At 32.5% G+C, this 20,661-nt stretch overlaps 1 protein-coding gene across 1 annotated transcript; it reads right to left on the bottom strand.

The window, feature by feature from the left end:
* Window positions 1–16,272: 16,272 nt before the first annotated feature.
* LOC122587221 (U-box domain-containing protein 14-like) lies at window positions 16,273–20,508 on the bottom strand. The gene is made up of 4 exons (XM_043759330.1): window positions 20,152–20,508; window positions 18,426–18,542; window positions 17,926–18,345; window positions 16,273–17,551 (listed from the first exon to the last, which is right to left on the bottom strand). Exons 1-4 carry the CDS (start codon window positions 20,422–20,424, stop codon window positions 16,469–16,471), a joined length of 1,893 nt encoding a protein of 630 aa, XP_043615265.1. The 5' UTR covers window positions 20,425–20,508; the 3' UTR covers window positions 16,273–16,468.
* Window positions 20,509–20,661: the final 153 nt, after the last annotated feature.

Here is a 20,661-nt window from a genome sequence, read left to right as displayed (position 1 = left end):
TATGTCTCTACTAACATGTAGACAAGCAACACCTTATTTTTAACGGTTGCATACCTAGTCAATTTAGATGACTCATACTAATCCTTATTCAATTATTCACTTCTCGATCCAGTAGTTATTAAATATACTTTCTTCGTCTCATAGAATGTGTCATATTTTAAATATTCAAAGTTTTAGTTTAAAACTTGACTTTATATATATATTTTTTGTATTATATAAAACTTAAAAAATTAATACCAATAGAATAGATAAGCTCTAAAACACTAAATTCATAAAACTTTGATCATATATTATTTAACACAAAAAAAATTAATTATTCAAAGTCAAAGTTGAAAAGTATTAAATTTTAAAATTCAAAACATGACACTTCTAAGGAGTAACTAACGACAAAAACAAAATTCAAGTAAATAAAAACAATTTGCTATTTAACGATCACCAATCGTAATATGAACTAAAGTGCCTACCTCATAATGAGTTGGAGAATGTCTCACCACTAAGCAAGAGTTTCATGTTACCTTCATGTTCTTTGATATAAGTTGGCCCAATACAACAATAAAAAAAAAAAGTTAAAAGCAAGAATAATCTTATGGTTTATTAATATGTTTTGACCGGGGAGGTCATAGTAAAATAAATTTTATGGTAGAATTATGCGCATAGAATATGATCCGAACCGAAATGCATGAAATAAACCTTCCATAAAATATTTTAACATCCATGATCAATGGTTCATTAGTTTCAATGCACCCTTAGTCCATTAACGGTCCCACCCATCATCTTCCGTTCTATAGCTCACGTGCCCCTCACGGCCTCACCTGAGAGATAAGCGTGCCCTTCCACTTAATACCCCCACTTTCTTTATATCCCTTCCATTACCAGAATTCCTTCCTAGATCTGCACTAGCCAACACCACCATGTAAATGAGCCGAGTCGATCCCGATCTTGGCAGTGTTCGAGCTCGAAATCGTTTTGGAAGTTCAAACTTGAGATCGAGCTCGTTCGAACCTTAATGTTTAAACTCGAGCTCGGATCGTGATGTATTAAGAAAGCTCGAGCTCCACTCCATATCGATTCGTTTGTCAAAAAAAGCTAAAACGAATTCGAGCTTAGCTCGAGCTTGAGTTCGGTAAGTGATCAAAACTAAGATCAATGATTTAAAACTCTTGACAAAAGCCCGTTTAGACTCGACTCGACTAGTATTCGAAAGCTCAATTAATATAACATGTATGTATCTATACAAATAGTTATATTATTATATTATATGTAAAGGTCGTTTAGGATCGCGAGCTTAATCGATTTATGTATTCGAAGTTCGAGTTCAAGCTTAAGCTCGATTACTAAACGAGTCAATAGCTAAGCTCGAACTCGACTCTAACTCTTTTAAGCTTGGCTTGAAACGAGTTTTTTACGAATCGAATTCGAATAAGTATCGAGCAGGCTTGACTCATTTACACCCCTAACGACCATCATAAATGAAAAAGAAAATAATATAAAGCAAGAAACGATTGAGAGCTATAACTTCATTTGAATTCATAAATTCATCCGGGAATTTGCTTCCGCAAGTTAATGTATTACTATTCATATTCTTATATCTTTTTAAATTGTTGCTTCTGTAGGGTGTTTAGAATTTTAGATATATAATGGTGGCGCTTGCTTTGAGACTATGAGCTTTAGGTATTCGAGATTTGTTAAAGGAACCGGCTGACCGGTACTTTTGGGGATAGGTTTATCAACTGCCACTGACACCCGAAGACCTCATATTCCACAAACTTCACCTTCTTCATCTTTATGATAGTGCCTGTATAGGTTCCCTCTTTCTCATTCTTATTCCTTAATACTTTAATTTGCTGAATGATTAGATAGATAAAAATTAAGGAAACCCATATTGGTACTAGTCTAGATAACTATTAACAAAATTAGTTGAGGTGTAATTAAATTAAAGACTATTTTACATCTCACGTGAGAGGTGAGAACATATGCTTCATTTAACGGAGGATGATGGATGGAAATGTCAAAATACAATAAGCGTGCAACGAAATTAATGGCCCAGGGATCATGGATGTTAAAATAAATGAGGAGGAATCATGCCCGCAAAATGTATCAAACCACAGGGTCCATTTTCGCAATTAACTCAAAATTTAAAACTTAGATGTCAAATTGACAATACGTATGTCATAAGAACATACTCCTTCCGTCTCATAACAAGTGTCCTACTTTGAATATTCAAATTCTATTTTTATAAATTTTGACCTTAAATAAATTTTGTTGTGTTATATAAAACTTGATAAGAATTATACCATTAAAAAACACATCTAAAACACAATAGTTTCATAAACTTTCATCAAATATTATCTACCACAAATTAAATTATTTAAGGTCAAACTTACAAATGTTAGACTTTGAAAATTCAAAACATGAAACTTTTAGTGAGACGGATGGAGTATAATGTAGGATGAAAGTCGTCGGACACATGGTGGTAAGTAAACGAGAAACACCAGTCTCTATACTCCGGAATACAGAGTACCTTTTATTAAGATTCGTTCATGTCATTGAAAAAGAGAAATAAAAAACAAAAAGACTACTAATCAATTAAGTAAGATGCAAGAACTTTCTTTCTCAAACCAAATATAAGGTTGGAGAAATGAAGTATGATGCGATATCTACGATATTACTAGTGTTTTTATTCTTTTAAAAATATATAAAACTTACAAATATTATTTAAACTCTTTGATGAAAATCCTTATCATCACCAAATATTTGTCATTAAATATTTGTGGTTACCCCCAATTATGTTACGGTAGAACTCGAACTTGAAATTTTTTATGATGAAACAACCTTCATTGCCACTAGACCATTTGGTTTAATCAAAAGTTTTGTTACTTTCACAAATATTTTAAATGAAAGATTTATCATGTATTAACTAACTCCGAAATAAGCAGTATAAAAAAGGGGCGTACTATTGACACCAAGGAATTTAGCTATTGACACCATACCTCAAAAGGGGCGAAATTCGCCCCTTCTGACTTGAAAATTCGCCCCTTCTGCTAGTGACGGTCAACCTTTATTCAACGTCATTAATTAATTTTGACTTTTACCTTGGGCAGAAGGGGCGAAATATCTTTGGCAGAAGGGGCGAAATTCGCCCCTTTTGAGTATATATTTAAATTCCTAATCCATACATACTAGAGGTGTGCAAAAACCGATCCGAAAAACCAAAAACATAAATAAAGATAAAATCGAACCAAGAAACCGAAAACCAAATAAAGGATTGGTTTGGTTTTGGTCTTCTAGAAACCAAAAGGATCAGTTCGGGTTTCGGTTTCATATATAAAACCGAAACGAACGGAAATCATATATGACTTAACTTATTATATATTTGTGTTCTAGTGTTAATATTTAGTACATGGTCTTAAAGTTCATTCAAACATTAAAGAAGAAGATGTGGAAGTATCAATATACTCACTGATGATATACCCATACGGAGCTTTAGCTCCGTACCCGAAGCAGAATACGAAGTCATCTTCGTACAGGTAAAAACACTTATACCCATAACGGAGTTCAATCTCCGCTTAACATGACTACCCCGGAGCCCCAAAGGTAACTAATACCCAGCTCCGAGGAGATATACAAGAAAGATCGGATAAAGATCTTTCCCATGATAATCTTATTAAACATATATCGAAGCTCCGATATACTCAGACACAATTTGGTAACAATATTACCACAAATCTCCTCAAGAAGAAAACAAGATATTCACAAAGGAGGAAAAGATTTACCCTAATTCTCTTACCGTCCTCTCCAAGTTATTTACCCTCTATATAAATAGAGGATGAAGCCTCATGGCAAAAATATAATCAACAATACATTCGATATACAAAACCCTACAAATCATTCATAGTTTATTCGACTTTCGTATAAACCCTAAACAAAACCCACAAACCCTAAGTCGAACATAACGACTTAGGACCAATAAATCATAGGCGTAAAGTGGTCTCCGACCCTCTGACCGTAAGGGAATCGCCGATAAACACCAACAACCACACTCACACATCCGGTTGGACCATAGTGCGATTATTTGATCAAACACTCATTATGTTTGAAAACGAGAACATGATTATAATAATCTTATTCATGCAATCTTCTTTCACTGTTGTTAATATCTTTGAAAGTATATTCTGGTTGTTTAGACTAACGTAGCCATTATAGTTCGTTCATCATCAATACTCTTATTTATACTATCTCCAATTTGAAAAACCAAAAACTGAATCAACGGATTGGTTTGGTTTTGGTCTTCTAGAAACCAAATGGATCGGTTCGGCTTCAACTTCATATATAAAAACCAATGGTAAAAACCGAACCGACTTAAGTAATACTATGTCCTTACGTGTTCTTCTTCAGCCGGAGATAAACGTCTAACAAACGCATGACCATACACATCATCTGTGTCATAATTATGTGTATGATATATCACATTTACTCACCAATCATATGTCTTTGAATAATGACCATGCAACTTGAAAGGACAATTACATTTTTTCAATAAAACTTTTTTTGATGTTCGTCCTCCTCTTACGGTATACTCTACCACCATCACACATGAATAATACCATAGAAATATCATCGGCTGCTTTTTTGTTTGATCTACCCTTAACTAGGAAATAAAACAACATTTTATATAGTTATGAGTTATGACACTATTACACAAATGTAAATAGGACACCCTAAATAAAATCCGTTATTCTTATTGACTGGAACATATTAAGGCCATCTAAAAAGAACCCCCAAAATGGAGCCCACTATCCTTATTAATTAGGTCATATTAAGGCTACCTAAATAGAACCCGTTTTTCTTATTAATCGGGACATATTAAAGGCACCTAAACAATAACCCTAAATAAAACCTGCTTTTTTCAACACCGGTCATATTAAAACTATTTTTAGAAATCCTAATGAAACCCCAAGTTAAATAGAATTTGATTTTTGGTGTAAGACCATGGCCAACGTCCCGCCCTATTTCTTCTTAAATTTTTTAAACATTGGTCTTTCCCTCCCACAAATTAGATTTTCTCAAAATCAAAATCATACCCTTAAAAAAAATTAAATCATACAGACTAGCTATCTCTATCTTCCTTGACTCCTTTTAACCCCATTGAATTAAAATGTTTCGTTGAGCGTTCTCTTACAATCATGTATGTCTTTTTTTTTTTTTTTTATCTTTTTCAAATTAGCCTCCACTTATTATTAGGGCTGATATTTTCAGATAAAAGGGGCGAATCTGTGAATGTCTTTCGTCCTTTCTGCCTTTACATTGTCGGATAAAAGTGACATATAGGTAATAGGGGAATGAGAAAAATTGTTGAAATTGTGTGAACTTTCGTTGACCCGACTAACCATATGTCTTTGGATCTTTGAGCCTGTAGGGTCATACACAAATGAACATATATAATATTTAACCATAAAACTACATAATGATATTTGATCATTTACGCATTTAATTAAATAGTTTTAATTAATTTATACGTTTATAAATTAACGCGAGTTAATTGAGGATAAACGGATAAAACGACAACCGTTATTTATAGTAGTCGATTAAAGTTAGTTTTAATTGATTGATAAATAAATTATTAAATAAATGAGTTAAATTAATTAATTGAGTTAACAGGTTGAATAATTAATAAATGTCCATATTTAATTAATAGTTAATTAATTAAATAAGGAAAGTCCGGTTCGACCCACATATCCCCATGGGGCGGTTCTAGATCAATCCTAGGAGGGGGGGGATGAAATTTGCAAGGGATTTTTAGGGTTTTTGTTTTCATAATTTGATTAGAAGACTTCCCTATAAATACCTTAAAAAATCCCTAATTAATTCATGTATTCATAAATTTCTAACACACACATAAAGGTGAAACAAAACATCCCAAAATAAGCAAAACCCCAAAATTGTTTTAGCTATAAGGGGTTCAAATTCCACTAGGTGGAATTGTAAGGGTTTCGTTTGTTGCGGTCGTAAGCTTCAAGGTGTCTAGTAGATCCTTCGTTAAGACATTGTTCGTGTATGCACTTACGGAGGGTTCTACACTTGGAATCTCGTTTCCGAAGTCTTCCACATCATGAGGGATCTTGTCTAGCGCAACGAGGTCAGTTTTGTATTTATTAAGTTACTTATATTGCATGGTGATCTTGGTCCGAGATGTTAGAACTATTTTAAAATTCGTTTTAAAACTGGGTCATTACCCGACCCCTTTTATGTTAGCCGGTTAATGAAATTCCAACAAAAGTGTGGGGTCAGATGGGGCAAATTTCGCCCCTTTTGCTTATAAATTCGCCCCTTCTGCTCAAAATTTTGCCCATTCTGCTCTGACATATCGGATTGAAGTGACGTAAAGTTGACAACATTATAATAAAAAATGTCAGGTCAGATGGGACGAAATTCGCCCCTTCTGCTCCTAAAATTCGCCCCTTCTGAAGGATGTCAATAGACAAAAAAGGGTGTAATAGGAAGCCAAAAAAATAGCTGCAAACAACATCAATGTCATCCAAAATTATATGTATATATATATATATAATAACAAAATATAAGAAAATATCTAAATAAAAACTTTAATCTCAATTATAATGTTTCCCCCAATGTTACTCATATACCATTGTCCCATAGAGTGTCTCGTTATTTGTCAAAATAGTTTGAAAATCGCTGAATGTACCTATTAGCAGATACAAGATCATTTGAGAAGGCGATACCTATGGCAAGATCAAGTAGAGCGTAGAAGACTTTAACTGCCTATATATACACACTTAACAAAACGATAATTTCAACAAAGGTTGATGGTATATATTAATGTGTTTTTCTTTTTTTTACATGATGTTAGGGTGATACCAAAGAGAGGGAGTAGAGGGGCCAATGTCCCCTTTTGAAATTTGAATTTTGTTATATATTTTTGAATTTTAGATTTTAAAGATTTTCTTATAAATTTTTAATATTTTGTTTTTTTTTTTGATTAATTTTTCATAGGTTTTATTTTTGTCATCTTTGGAATTTTTTTTTAATACTACCACGGCATGATGTCATAATGTACAATGTTACTTTCCCAAAGATAGATAGTTATCAATTTTTCATATCTTTTGGAACAATATATATATATATATATATATGAGAAAATTGAGTATTAGGCTGTTATGCACCCAACTTAGATGAAAACCCCTCACATACCAATATTTTAATATTTTGAATAAATCCTTGGCCCCCATGATTTTTATGGTTTAAAAAAGGTATGTTAGAGGTTATTTACTCAACTTGGGTGCCTAACAGCCTCTAATTCCTTCCCCATATATATATATATATATTATGGTAATACTCTGGTGAGAACACTCTTAAAATAAGAATGGTGAGAACAACTTAAAAACATCATTTTGATGCATTAAAAGTCCATAAAACTAACATATTGCATAACTAATTATCTTTATATAAGTGTTTAACAACAAGTTCATCAGTCAAAATCGAAATAATCATGTTTTTTGTTTTGTGCATCTATCTTCGATGCATATTCATCAAAATGATGCATCCAACAAAAAACATGATTTTTTTGATTTTGATGAATCGATGTGTTGTTAAACACTTAAATAATGATAATTAGTTATGCACATATATATAAATAGGGGGACAATCAAATAGGAACAGTTTTAAAATAAGAACGGTAAGAACATCTTAAAAACATCATTTTGATGCATTAAAAGTCTATAAAACTGACATAGTGCTTAACTAATTATCATTATTTAAGTGTTTAACAACACATTGATCCGTCAAAATCGAAAAAATCACGTTTTTTGGTGGATGCATTATTTTGAAGAATATACATCCAAGATGGATGCACAAAACAAAAAACATGATTTTCTTGATTTTGACAGGCCAATGTGTTGTTATACATTTAAATAATGATAATTAGTTAAGCACTATGTTAGTTTTATGGACTTTTAATGCATCAAAATGATGATTTTTAAATGTTCTTATCGTTCTTATTTTAAAACTGTTTTCACTAGAGTGTTACCCTATATATATATATATATATAAAAGTCAGTCAACCAACTGACGGGGGACATTATGTTGAGGAGACGAGTGTGGTGCTTTCCGTTGATGTGTAAATTAAAGTAGATAGTTGACTACATCTTGCTGTGGAATTCTACTAATGTGGTAATTCACACGTATCTTCTTTCCAGCCATGTGTTATGAAGTTCTAGAATAGATGGATCAGCTTTAAGCCTTTTAGAATTGTTCAAATATTTTGGATTCTTTCGGCTGACACATTTATTGTGTGACATGGGTAAAAGTAAAACTGTAAAAGGTTTTAAGGTTGTTACTTTAAAATGCGAGAATGGTCAACGAATTTTAAAGTTCAAAACTTTGTTTGTTGGGACCCAATGGGAAAAGATCATCGCTAAGACTATTCGGAGTGGTCCGATAAACATCCCGACGCCGCCCCAGAACCCCCTTTTGCCGCCTGCTACACCGTCCTGAGGGGTGGCAAATGCCAAAAAAAAAAGTTGCCGATGAATATTGATCGCCCTCCGCTAACTTTTTTCAAAAAAAATTTAGCCGTTAACGGCTCATTTTGACCAAAAAACATTTTTTTTTTAAATCTTCATATATAAATATACATACTCATTCATTTTATAAAAAAAAAAAAAATCCTCTCTTCCTATAATTCTCTCTATATATTATACACACTTTTTGATATTTTCTACTCCAAATTCAAATGGCACGAGCTTGGACCCGGTCTGAAAAAATAGGTTTGGCACGAGCTTGGGTCGAGGTGGCAGACGACCCGTTGTGCAAGAATTATCAGAAGGAACGTACGTTCTGGTCCAAAGTGACCCAACTTTTCCTCGCTTATAATCAACCATCTACATACAGAGATTCAGATGCGGTGGCGGCTAAATGGCACCGCATGCGCACAAACATTCACGTATTCGATATGATGTTCATGCGTGTGAACCGTGGTCGCGACGATGAACACGATGCAATGGTTGCAAGGACTTTGCCCGAGTACAATGTGGTATCTCGAAACAATTTTCGTCACATAGAATAGTGAGAATTGGTACGAAGCAATCCGAATTAGAAACATTTAATCATTTAGTTGTGTTGTGTACTTGTGTGTATTCTATATTTTATTGTGTGATGTTTGGAATAATTTTAAGTTGTATTGTTTGTTTTTTATTTGAAATAAAGTGTTTGATATGTTTTTTATATTTTAGTATATGTTTTTTTATAAATAAAACTTATAAAACTAAAAATAATAATAATAATAATAATAATAATAATAATAATAATAACTATAATAATAATAATAATAATAATAAGTGGATGACAACTTTTGAAGGGAGCCCCACTCTAAAAAAAAAGAGGGAACCTTTGAAGGAAGCCTACGTCACGTCTCGCAAATCGTCCCTATGTGGGAAGCCCCATTTACCCCCTCACTCTTGATAGTCTAACTCTTCAACCCAACTGTACAAAGCCTAAGTCAACTTACACCAATACTTAAAAGAAAAACCATATAAATCAAGCCTATAATGTATCCCATCTCACGCACCCCGGATCATGATGTTTATGATTCCATAACACTTAAATTATCGGAAATCAAATTAAAACCAAACCACTACAATTAGTTGAAATAACCTAACTAAGTGCTATAGAACCCAAGTCTACAAATAAAAAAAAAATCCATAAAAGTCAAACTTCGCGAGATGGAGCGAGCTTCGGTTGTCGGCGAGGGGAGCTGGGCGCGAGATGGAGCTGGCGAGTATGTATCTCCCGGAGAGTTGGAGAAGACAGGGACCATTTGTGAAACTTTTCAAACGGTCATTTGACCGTTAAAGGGACTGTCGGTGCAAATTAAGACGCTCCAGGGACTATTTGTGACAAGTCTGGCAAACTTTTTTTTTTTTAAATTTCTATATAAAGGGCTGAACCTATTACACCAAAATCACAACCAAACACCATTTTTACTCTATATTTCTCATTTCAAACACAAATATTAACATATTTTCATCATATGGAAGGGCAATATCACCGGTTCGTATTGTGGATAGAGGAGTTCAAGTGGTTTATAACCACGATGTTGTGGATGAGATAGAAGATGAAGAAGTTCATCATCGTCTTCGATATGATCTTACAGAACACGTTGGGAGACAAAATTTATCCTACCTCGACGACCCGGCGGCTCAACCAACACCGATTGCCGATTTATTTATTTAGTTTTTAATATTTCGTAATAAAATGTATGTGGTTTTATTTTATTTTATGTTTTGTATCTTTAAATTTTTAATATCTAAATGAAATGTATGTGTTTTCCTTATATATTTGATTAGTTTATATTAAAAAGGGTTAGTTATGTAAAGTTTATAAAGTTAAGGATAAATTATTAAAATGTGAAAAAAAAGTTTGGAGTTTCGGATGCCACTAAAAAAATGTTGAAAAAAGGTTGAAGGATTGAAATGAGGTAGAGTAATTTGATTGAATAAAATTAAGGGTTGAGAGGGTTGAGCTCTCCGACTCCCTCCCCTAATGGATAAAGTTTGTATGTCTTACCACAGGTGACGAATCATAATGTTTATAGTCCCATAAGGATGAGTGGTGTACCCCAAGACTCACTCATGACCAACCTGTACCTATTTAAACACCTTTTCGAGCGATAGGTACCGGTTGTGTGAGGAAAAAAAGTAGAAAGGGTGCCGTGGTTATTGGTTCGTTCTCTGTCTCTCTCTTCTTTTCATTTTGTTTTCATTTGTTTTTTTTTTCTCTACTTGAATGGGAAGAAATGAAAAAAAGTGTTAAGATATTTCGTAAAAATGAAAAAAAGGTGAGAAGGAAATAGAAAAGGTTAACGGAATGAAAAAAATTATATGATTCTTTCTCATCCTAAAATGCTAGAACTATTGAAATTTGAACACACAACAATTATATCATGAAAAATGATAAAACCAAACGTATTAAGTGAGCCAACGTTTCACCCACATCATTCCGTCATCGAAATTCATAATATATTATGATCAAAAATTATTTATGAAATTATAAACTATGAAACATAGATTATTTAGAAGCAGCTAAAAACAATCTATGTCACGTGTGACGTCAGCACCACTACGTTAGTGAATAACAAATCTATAGCGATTAGCGAGTATCTTCTTGTTAATTTTTTATGAGCTTTAGAAGCTAAACAAGGCACAAATCAACAATTAACATTTAGATATCTATACTATATTATAAAAACAAAAACAATAGGCCTTTTTATTTTTGGTAATGTTGAAAATATGTAATATTTTCAGTTAACATCTCTTAAGATACTTTCATATACACTATCCTCTTAACATTAAGGATTAAATTACACTGCTAGTCCTTTATCATTTAAAATATGTCCATTAACCTTTTACATCAAATATATACACAACTCACCGCCGCTCCACCACCAACAGTCGTCCAACTATCACACCGTCGCCGCCACGACCACCGTCGCATAGCGCGGGTACCGTGCTAGTATATATAAAAAAAAAGACAATTATATTTTCATGTAAAAATCTCACGCGTGAATTTGATTCATGCAACTAGACTGTATCTAACAAGAACTTTATATAATTGAGAAACTAGATTGTTACCATACTAGATTATTAACCCGTGTAATATACGGGAAAACACATTAAAAAATATATTAAACGTAATAATGGATGTTAACACATATAGCTTAGAATTGATTTTTATTATAAGAAGTTGTTTTGTCTCGTACATTTGTTTAAATGATAATTAAATATATCAAGATAAACTTAGTTAATGATCAATTCAACCAAAAAAGTCACAAATGAAATGTTGAAGTTAGGAAGAAACCTATAAACATTAAAATAAAAGAAAAAGAAAAACCTACAAAACCCTTTTTGATGGAAAAATTCTTTCTGATGGGTATCCTTAATTCTCTCATCTCTTGAACCTATTGTTCTAGATCCAAATTGAAAAGAAAAATTCATGACCTTCTAATAACTTAATTGTGCTACCAACAGCCATCCGATCATATTTAAATATGGAAACACTTTTAGGAGGAAAGATATAAACATAGGAAAAACTCTTTTTTGATAACAATTGAACCCATAACTTTTTCATAACTTAGTTATTAGTTTTTCAAATTATCTTATAATAATTAAATTCTATAAGAGATGCAAAACTTTATAAATAAATATGATAATGAAAGCTTGATAATCCATATATATGTATATTGTTTTATAGTCGATTAATTTAAAAAATCCTTTACATATATGGGTCTAAATCTAACATATATATTTTGGTTTAGATTAAAGTGTGTGATTTAATTAAGCTAATGATATAATGTCATATGGTGGTTAATTGAAAGAGAATGTAGATGTAATTTAGTAAGTCTAGAAGTTAGCAAATCAATCCAAAGGTATAAATTAAACTTGTTTTTCACTAATTGTCGTGTAGAGATTAGACATAACGCAATTTAGGTCGAAACTTTATAGTTATATCCAAAGTCCATTTTGAGTTCAAACCCGAAAAGAAATATTATAAGTTATTTAGTAAGTTTTTTAAATAACTTGTTTTCTCAAAATAACTTATTATTGATACATATCTTTATGTATTTATAAAATATATTACAATAATGTTAAAACTTTTATGGAATAATCTATATATCTTCAAAAAGCCCGTCACTTATATAACCATTTGTCAAAAGTCTTATTTAATTTTGTTAAACTAAATTTTAAATATTTAACTATTGAGTTTTATGGTTTCTTTATGGGAAATGATAAATCTACACCAAGTTTTTGTCATCTACAATAATACACGCTTTATACAGTTGTACATTGTGCAATACAATATGTACGTTTATTGTAGATGGTAAAATCATGGTGTATATATATCATTCCCCTTTCTTTATAACATATGTAAAATGTAAAAGGACCAAAGATAACACTGATCAATAAATAAGTCAAAGATGACATCATTAATTTGATCCAATAGTTAAAATTTAATAAGAGAAATACATCTAGTGGTTGTTATTTAATTAAGAAAGAATTTAAGGCCTTCTTTTATTATTATTGTTAGATGTATATAATCTCTATTTATAATATCTTATAAAGTAAAAAAACCTTTTAATCTATTTAAAATTATAGTGATCATTTTTACCTTTAAAATTATATTCACCCATATTAAATGAGTATTTTTATACCAAAAATACCCCCAATAAATTTGTCTTTCACTTAAAATTTGTCTTTCACTTTATAAGGAAATATCATATCATAATATTCAGTTTTTTAAAAGGAATAAATGTTTTGGAATATAACAAACTTTGAATAAATGTCTATAGTAGGAAATAACTAAAGTTGTGTGTATTGTATGTAAACAACTCCAAAATAATGTTTATTGTATGTAAGAAAATATATTCAACCAATTAAAATCAGACAAGTGGCACCTCTATATGTTTGCCACGTATGTTTATTGTCTATTGAAGCCATTCTTTTTATAATACCATTTCATTGTTAGCCTTTGATTGTCTTAAATTTGAAGTTTTAATAAAAATATAAGATTAGTGTTTCAAAATATCAATATACAATAATAATCATAGTATGTAACGTAATTTATTTTTGTTTATTATATCTAAGTTAATCTTGTTATTTTGTTTAAATCGTGTAATAAACTAGTTGAATCCGGTTGAGACATACAATGAATATTTATGCATAGTTTGTTAAACACAATATCTATTTGTCAATAGGTTTTTTACTTTTTAGTTCTTACAATTTGAGATACTAATCTTAAGAGTCTGATTATCTAACAAAAACTAATTGACAACCAGCTAGCTATTCAGTCATTAATCTATTACATGAATGGGAGAAAATAATTAGAGTTATGTACATACATTGAATAATTTTAAAAAAATACACAACACATTATGAATTTATGATCATTCGTGTATATTTTGAGATACTAGTTATTTTAAGTGCCTAGATATAGATATTGATAAAATATAGATCATTCACTCGCATTTTGGGCCCATATACGCCCTCCTATGATATATGAGTGCACATATATGACTTTTATATTAACCAACACAATAATTTACATTAACAATAAGGCTGGCTTCTAAAGATGCTTATACGCAACATATATATTTCTTACGATCAATAATTTCAGTGTCCGCCTCTTTCCTCTTGTCGTAACTTTGTGTTTGTTTTGATTATTTTGAATGACAAGTTTCTAACTCAAATTTTAGTATTTTAATGGATTATTTCTGTGATTATCTTTAAACCCTTTCATGGGTCAATTCAAAGATGCTTACGCGGTTTGAGAACGTACAACCACAAGTGTGCAAACCGTACATGACCTTCAAAACTAATAAGACTACTTCAAAACTTTATGTATGAGTATGTCTAATTTCCATAATTATGGACTAATTTTACCAATGAGCTAATTTTACAAGTCACTCTCAGCTTTTAATAATTAGTTAGTCGATCACCTTAGACTCATAGAAGATGTTAAAATTAAGTTTATGGTAGTCAATTAATCATATTGGTTACATAAATATTGACAGGATAAATGAAAGGTTGATATGTGGGGGATTAGATTGGGACATTCCTCCTATATTCTTATTGATTGATGATATTTTTCAGACCCAAAAACTATAGAAGTCCTAATACCGATCATTTTGTCCGCGACACATCACATGCACTACAACACAAACCCGATTGACAAGAAACCTATAGCAACGTTTACCTTTATGACCAAGACCAAGACACCAACTTATTCAAATATATTTATACTAACAAATATAGAAAATTAATAATGTTAGTTATCGATAAATATGCATAAACTTTATTCATTCATTTTTTTGTAAGACATGAATTTACGTCGTTGGCCATTTCGGATATCAACATAGAACAACCAAAACCATATTATGTGATTGTTTCCGAATATTTTCTCTGGCTTCGGCTAATGTTTATCTAGTGAGGCTCAACACAACACGAAAACTTTAGTAAGGACATTAGAATTCTTGATAAAACAAAACTTTTTGTCATGTAAGTATGAAAGCATTATAATTTACTTTTCTTAACAAAAATATTTTCGAATACAAATTCGACCTGGCTTCTTTGTTTATTAAATCAATCATTTGGTAATTTGCTTTCTACATTTTTTATTAGGTTGATGTTGTTGTCACATAAGACATTTTAGTTATAAGTCATTTGTTTAATGTCTTTTCAGAAAACAAATGATCACAAAATGACATTGCCAATCTAATGATTAATACTCCTAAATATCCTTCAAAACCCTTCAAGTTATGACATGTATATCCCACTAACTCTCTTTCCTAATCTCAACATTTGACTTTGCCACATGTAATAATCTTATAGTTAGGAGGATTTTTAGAAGGTCTAGCTTAGAGTATCGACCATTTCCCATAAATCATATATGTGATCATTATATTAAACAGATTTTATTTTTATTTATTTTGGAATGGCTAATATATGAAACTTCTTATGCAATGATTTTAGCGTGGTTTTACACTTTTATCATTTTATGAAATATGAATACATTCTGTACAACCATTTAAAAAGTTTTGGTATTAGTACAACTTGAAGCCTGAAGTGTAAAACCGATGGATGAGATTAGAACCAGATTGGGCATGATAATTCAAAGCCCATTGGGTTTTATAAGCGCATAGTTGGATTCAATCTGTTAATTCATAACCCATTTCACTAAAAGAAGAAATAAATGTCTGGCTCTTGATGCTGTACGAGTACAAAATTCTAACACTAGTTAATCAAGTTAAAATAATCTTAATAAGAATTATCCTGTGTAGGTTATTTGGGGAGACACATCCCAAAAGAAAAGAGTTTTTAACTTAAGATGCAGGCAGCCTAATTAAGCTATCCGTGACTATTTTCAAAGCTTTTTCTTGACAATTTACCAAGATGTTTACCTAGTGAGAATCAAATCCGAGACCTCTTGTGAGGATACCTAGTGAGAATATCGAAACCTAACTAAGCCGCCTTGGTGCTGTTTACAACACATTCTTAACTGAATTGTAACCACAAAGGATAACCAACACTAATTAACCACTAATTAAAGATTGATAAAGATCACAAGATGGGTAATATACCCATCTTTTACACTTTTTAAAATGACTGCTCAAGATTCTCTCATGTTCAAGTGAGTTCTACTTGTCGTAAGAACCACACCTCACCCTCACACGAGTGATAACTTAGCAACACAAGTGATGCCTGGTTCTGAAACATTATTATTTCGTACCCGATGTGATTCTTCTCAAAATATACATTAAAAAATACAATGTCAAAATAGACAGTGGTTCAATAAATAAATGTAAAGATTCTTGGTATTATTCTATTTACGTATATATACATACATATATGTAAACACTAAATACAAATATACCTGGAAACCATGAACATGTTACCCGCATATGTCATAGGTTAACCACGGGTTCAGCAAGCTCGACTTGCTCAAGAAGTTCCATTAAACTCCCGGCCTTCCGCTTAGCTCGATCAGTTCCATTCTCACACAGTTCCTTCAACACCTCCTCTCCTCCAACAACCTTCATTATCTTCAAAAAACTGATATCATTTGCACACACACACCACAAAATCGCAATTCCATTCTCCCGGTTGCGTGGTGACCCGGTTCTAACCACCTCCACTAAAACCGGGATGGGGTTAGCTTGACCAATCGCCACTTTCCCTTCATAGTGACCAGCAATTATAGCCAATATAGCCAATGCCTCATCCATCATTCCACTACTAGCATCCTTAACCAATCTCATCAATGGAGTCACGATTCCTGCACGTACGGCTCTCACCTTGTTTCCTTGATATATACAGAGGTTAAAAATGGCCGTGGCTGCGTCTTTTTTCCCTCTCGGAGTTCCTTCTTGAAGCAGATCAATTAGGGGTGGTATAGCACCAGCAGCTCCGATGGCCACTTTATTTTCGTCCACCACTGACAAGCTAAAAAGGGTTGCTGCTGCATTCTCTCGAGCCTCCATGCTTCCATTCTTTAACACGTCTACTATCTCGGGTATGGCTCCAACACTTACAATAATTCCTTTATTGGCTTCATGTATTGATAAGTTCAAAAGTGCTGTGACGGCGTGTTCTTGTGTTCTGCTATCTCGAGAAGATAATAATTCCACTAAGATAGGAATGGCACCAGTTTCGGCTATGCATATTCTGTTATCACTGTTTCTTTTTGCTAGTAATCGAAGTTCGCCAGCTGCTGCTCGTTGATCACCCAAGTTCCCATTTGTGAGTTTTTCAAGTAAAGCATTGATTGCAGTTTGGTCACACTCTGAACCAGTTCTTCCAGCTTTAATGTTTTTAGAGTTTCCTTGTGATCTGGGTAGATCTATGCCATTACTATCGCACCATAAAGCGATTAGACTCTTCAAAACGTAGTTGGGGGTCAACGCTGTATGTAGTAAAGTCTGCTGAGTTTTGGGACACGTTTTGTGTCCAGCGTCTAGCCATTTTTGGATACAAGATCTTTCATAAGTCTGCAACATAATAAAAACAGTTTTTGGATGTTATGAAATTGATTGAGTAAACGGAAGAGGTTTGCCCTGTTCGGGAACGGTAAGTCCCCCCCCCCCCCCCCCCCCCCCCCCACACACACACACACACACACATTTACGAACCCTTTTCCTGGCTACCCCAAGATGTTATATAGGGAGATGTTTCTTCCAAAACCATTCCAACTGAAAACAATGTTTCAATATACAGTTCCAATAATCACAATTTTTCAGTAGTGTTACTAGCAATGAAAATGTGGGTTGCATTAATAAATAATGTTAATAACAAGTAACAGCTATGTAGCAGCAGAAATGTATGGCTAATTACATGAACACTAAATAACAAGATAATCATATACCTGCCCAGTAGAGACAATCACTGGATCTTTCATCAATTCAAGCGATATTGGGCACCGAAAATCATCAGGAATTATTGGAGATCTATGCCTCAAGAAGCCCTTTTCACGATCAGATTCAGAGCCATCATTTTCAGGATTTCTCAACATCACAAAATCATTTATCTTCTTAAGAACAAACGACATTGTCTCAAAACAATTTTCAAGATCTCCGCCAGTCAATATGACCATATCATGAATTGCAAGTGACTCCTTCCTTAAATCATTAATCGATGTAAGATGCAGTTTTTCTGAAAGTCTTTTAACCACTTCTGGTTCGGGTTCCACGCCCTTTTTCAACATGGCCAAATCTTTTTGAAGCTGTACATCAATAAACTCCTTTTGCCCTTTTGCTCTTTTAAATTGTAAGTGCACAAGTTGTATCTGAAATTATAAATGTCTTTCTTTAGAATCAAATAAAGATTTCATTTGGGTCAGTTTCATTTCAAAAAAATCATATTCACCTGTTCTTGAACTTCCTCGGGTATATCAAGTTTATTATAATTGATTTTGCATAATGCCTCTTCAATATGTGTGGTAACTGCATGAAACTTGTCAATGGTTTTATCGATTTGCAACGCCTGTGAAGCAAAAACAAATCAGATAGGTTAGCATCATGCTCAGAACAAAAATGTCAAAAATGGTGTTCTGAATTGTGTTTTGAATCTGACTTTCTATTTCAGTCACAAGAATCAATTAAATCAGTTTTAATTGACCAGTTTTGTATCAGCTCATCAGCTAAAACAAGATTGATTATCCGTTCTTTTTACCTAAATTTGAGAAATTTATTTCTCCCTTTTTCACAAAAATGTCCTATTTAGTCAATATCAAGTTATTTCTTAAGAATCAACACTTTTGAAAACCAGATAACATTCGAAATCTGTGTGTTAAATAATCCGATCCTTATTCTCTTAGTGTGATACTCTAACTTTAAAGATCAAAACCAGCTACTGTAATCTGACAATAATTTATACGTGAACAACTTGAATAGGCTTTGAAGTGGCACTAACAACTGCAGATTAAGAGTTTTCAGTTTTAAGTAAAGTTGTCAACATGCAGTAATTGCGCTATATAAACTCAGGTAGCATAGAAACATTGTAGCATAATAACCACCACCCACCCCGATGTCAACATACTTGTCTCTTGATATTTCTATGAGCATCATAATGTCATATAGTAAAATCCCCTACAATCTTCATTTCTATATATGAAGAAAGTTCCAAATTTGATTAACTTACATGACATAAAGAAAAGAAAACCTGATAATGATTACATTCTTAAATTAGCATACGAAAAACCGAAAGGACTTTAAACGTTTCTATAATCCTAAAAGATAGCAAAAGCGATGAATCTTTGAAAGAACTTAAGAACAAACTATGGCAACTTTTAGCTCTCATGGCATACAAACGATTACCACCTTCTATCCTAAAAACCATTACTTTCTTGATTAAATAGCTCTTTAGACACCGCAAAACCTATCAAGTTAAAAGAAGAAACCAAAACCCTCAAACGATTGACCTCTCAAACATACCATTGTAAGAAACTTTACAATCTTGTTCCACTTTTTACTACATTTCTTCCACATATAATGAACCACAAAAACAACAACCATGATTTGACTATTCTTTTAACCCAACACCAAATTACTGTCCAACACCCAATGCCATCTTCCACGGGTTTTGGGTCCCAATACCGTCTTTCACGGTGTATCGGCGAGGTTGAGATATAGACAGCCTTACCCCTACTTAAAGTAGAGAGGCTGTGCAGGTTCTACCAAAGGTAGAAAAAGACCTCCAGCTTTGCTGGGCATGAGGATCGAACCCTTAACTTCTGTCTCCAGAGGTAAAGACTCTATCTAACCACTTGATCCAACCCATATAATCACATAAATTCGGTCTATTTGCGATTGCTTATTCTAATGTGCCAATATGCTTAAACTGATAAGCACATCCCAACCTGCTTATTTTTATAGTGTAGATATTTCTCATATAAGCATCTTTCAAAAAAGCCTCTTTAATTCCTAATCTGTTTTAAAGATTAGTAATAAACAGATAAAAGCTTAACAAAACAATCCCAAACACTCCAAATATATCTAAACAAAAAAATCAAAAAATCTTGATATGGTTTTACTTGTTTGAGTGACCTGAACAAGAACAAAACTTTAAAAAATATATTTATAATTATAACTACCTGAAAAGTTTTACTTCCTTCATTGACTGATATCAAAAGCTCCAAAGCCAAATCCAAAGAAACTTTCAAAGACTTAAATCCTTGAAGATCATCATCACAAAATTTTTGATCACTATCTTTTAATTCTTCAAATAAAGGACTCAAAAGCTTTACCCTTCTCACCAAATTTCCATACATATCTTTTACTATATTTCTGCACTCATGTAACCCTGAAAATTCTCTCACTGAGTCAACCAGTTGACTCACTAACTCACTCCCTTTTTTATTTGACATTATTAAGTTAAGCTCACCAAAATAAAACACACACTTTTGATTAGCTATGAGATGGAAAAAACAAAAAAAAGTTTTATTATTTGTGAAGTGGAATAAAGATTGGTTATTTTATATGGGTATTGTTGATAATGATTATTGAAGTTGGAGATTCTTGTGGGTTTATCAAGGAAAGGGGGTTTAGTCAACGATTTAACGCCAACGAGAAATGGTCAAGACAAAATTAAGTCACACGGTTTT

Source organism: Erigeron canadensis, chromosome 2 (genome assembly GCF_010389155.1).
Source record: "Erigeron canadensis isolate Cc75 chromosome 2, C_canadensis_v1, whole genome shotgun sequence".
Classification (NCBI taxonomy): Eukaryota; Viridiplantae; Streptophyta; class Magnoliopsida; order Asterales; family Asteraceae; genus Erigeron; species Erigeron canadensis.
The sequence above is the reverse complement of the archived record's forward strand: the minus strand, read 5'-3'. Positions and strand labels throughout refer to the sequence as shown.

Excerpts from the sequence above, each read along its gene's own strand:
- LOC122587221 (XM_043759330.1), bottom strand. The coding sequence starts at position 20,424 with ATGTCAAATAAAAAAGGGAGTGAGTTAGTGAGTCAACTGGTTGACTCA. Across the intron at positions 18,543-20,151 it reads AAGGAAGTAAAACTTTTCAG|GCGTTGCAAATCGATAAAAC; the intron begins GTAGTTATAATT and ends TTTGCTTCACAG. Across the intron at positions 17,552-17,925 it reads TGATTGTCTCTACTGGGCAG|ACTTATGAAAGATCTTGTAT; the intron begins GTATATGATTAT and ends ATTATGTTGCAG.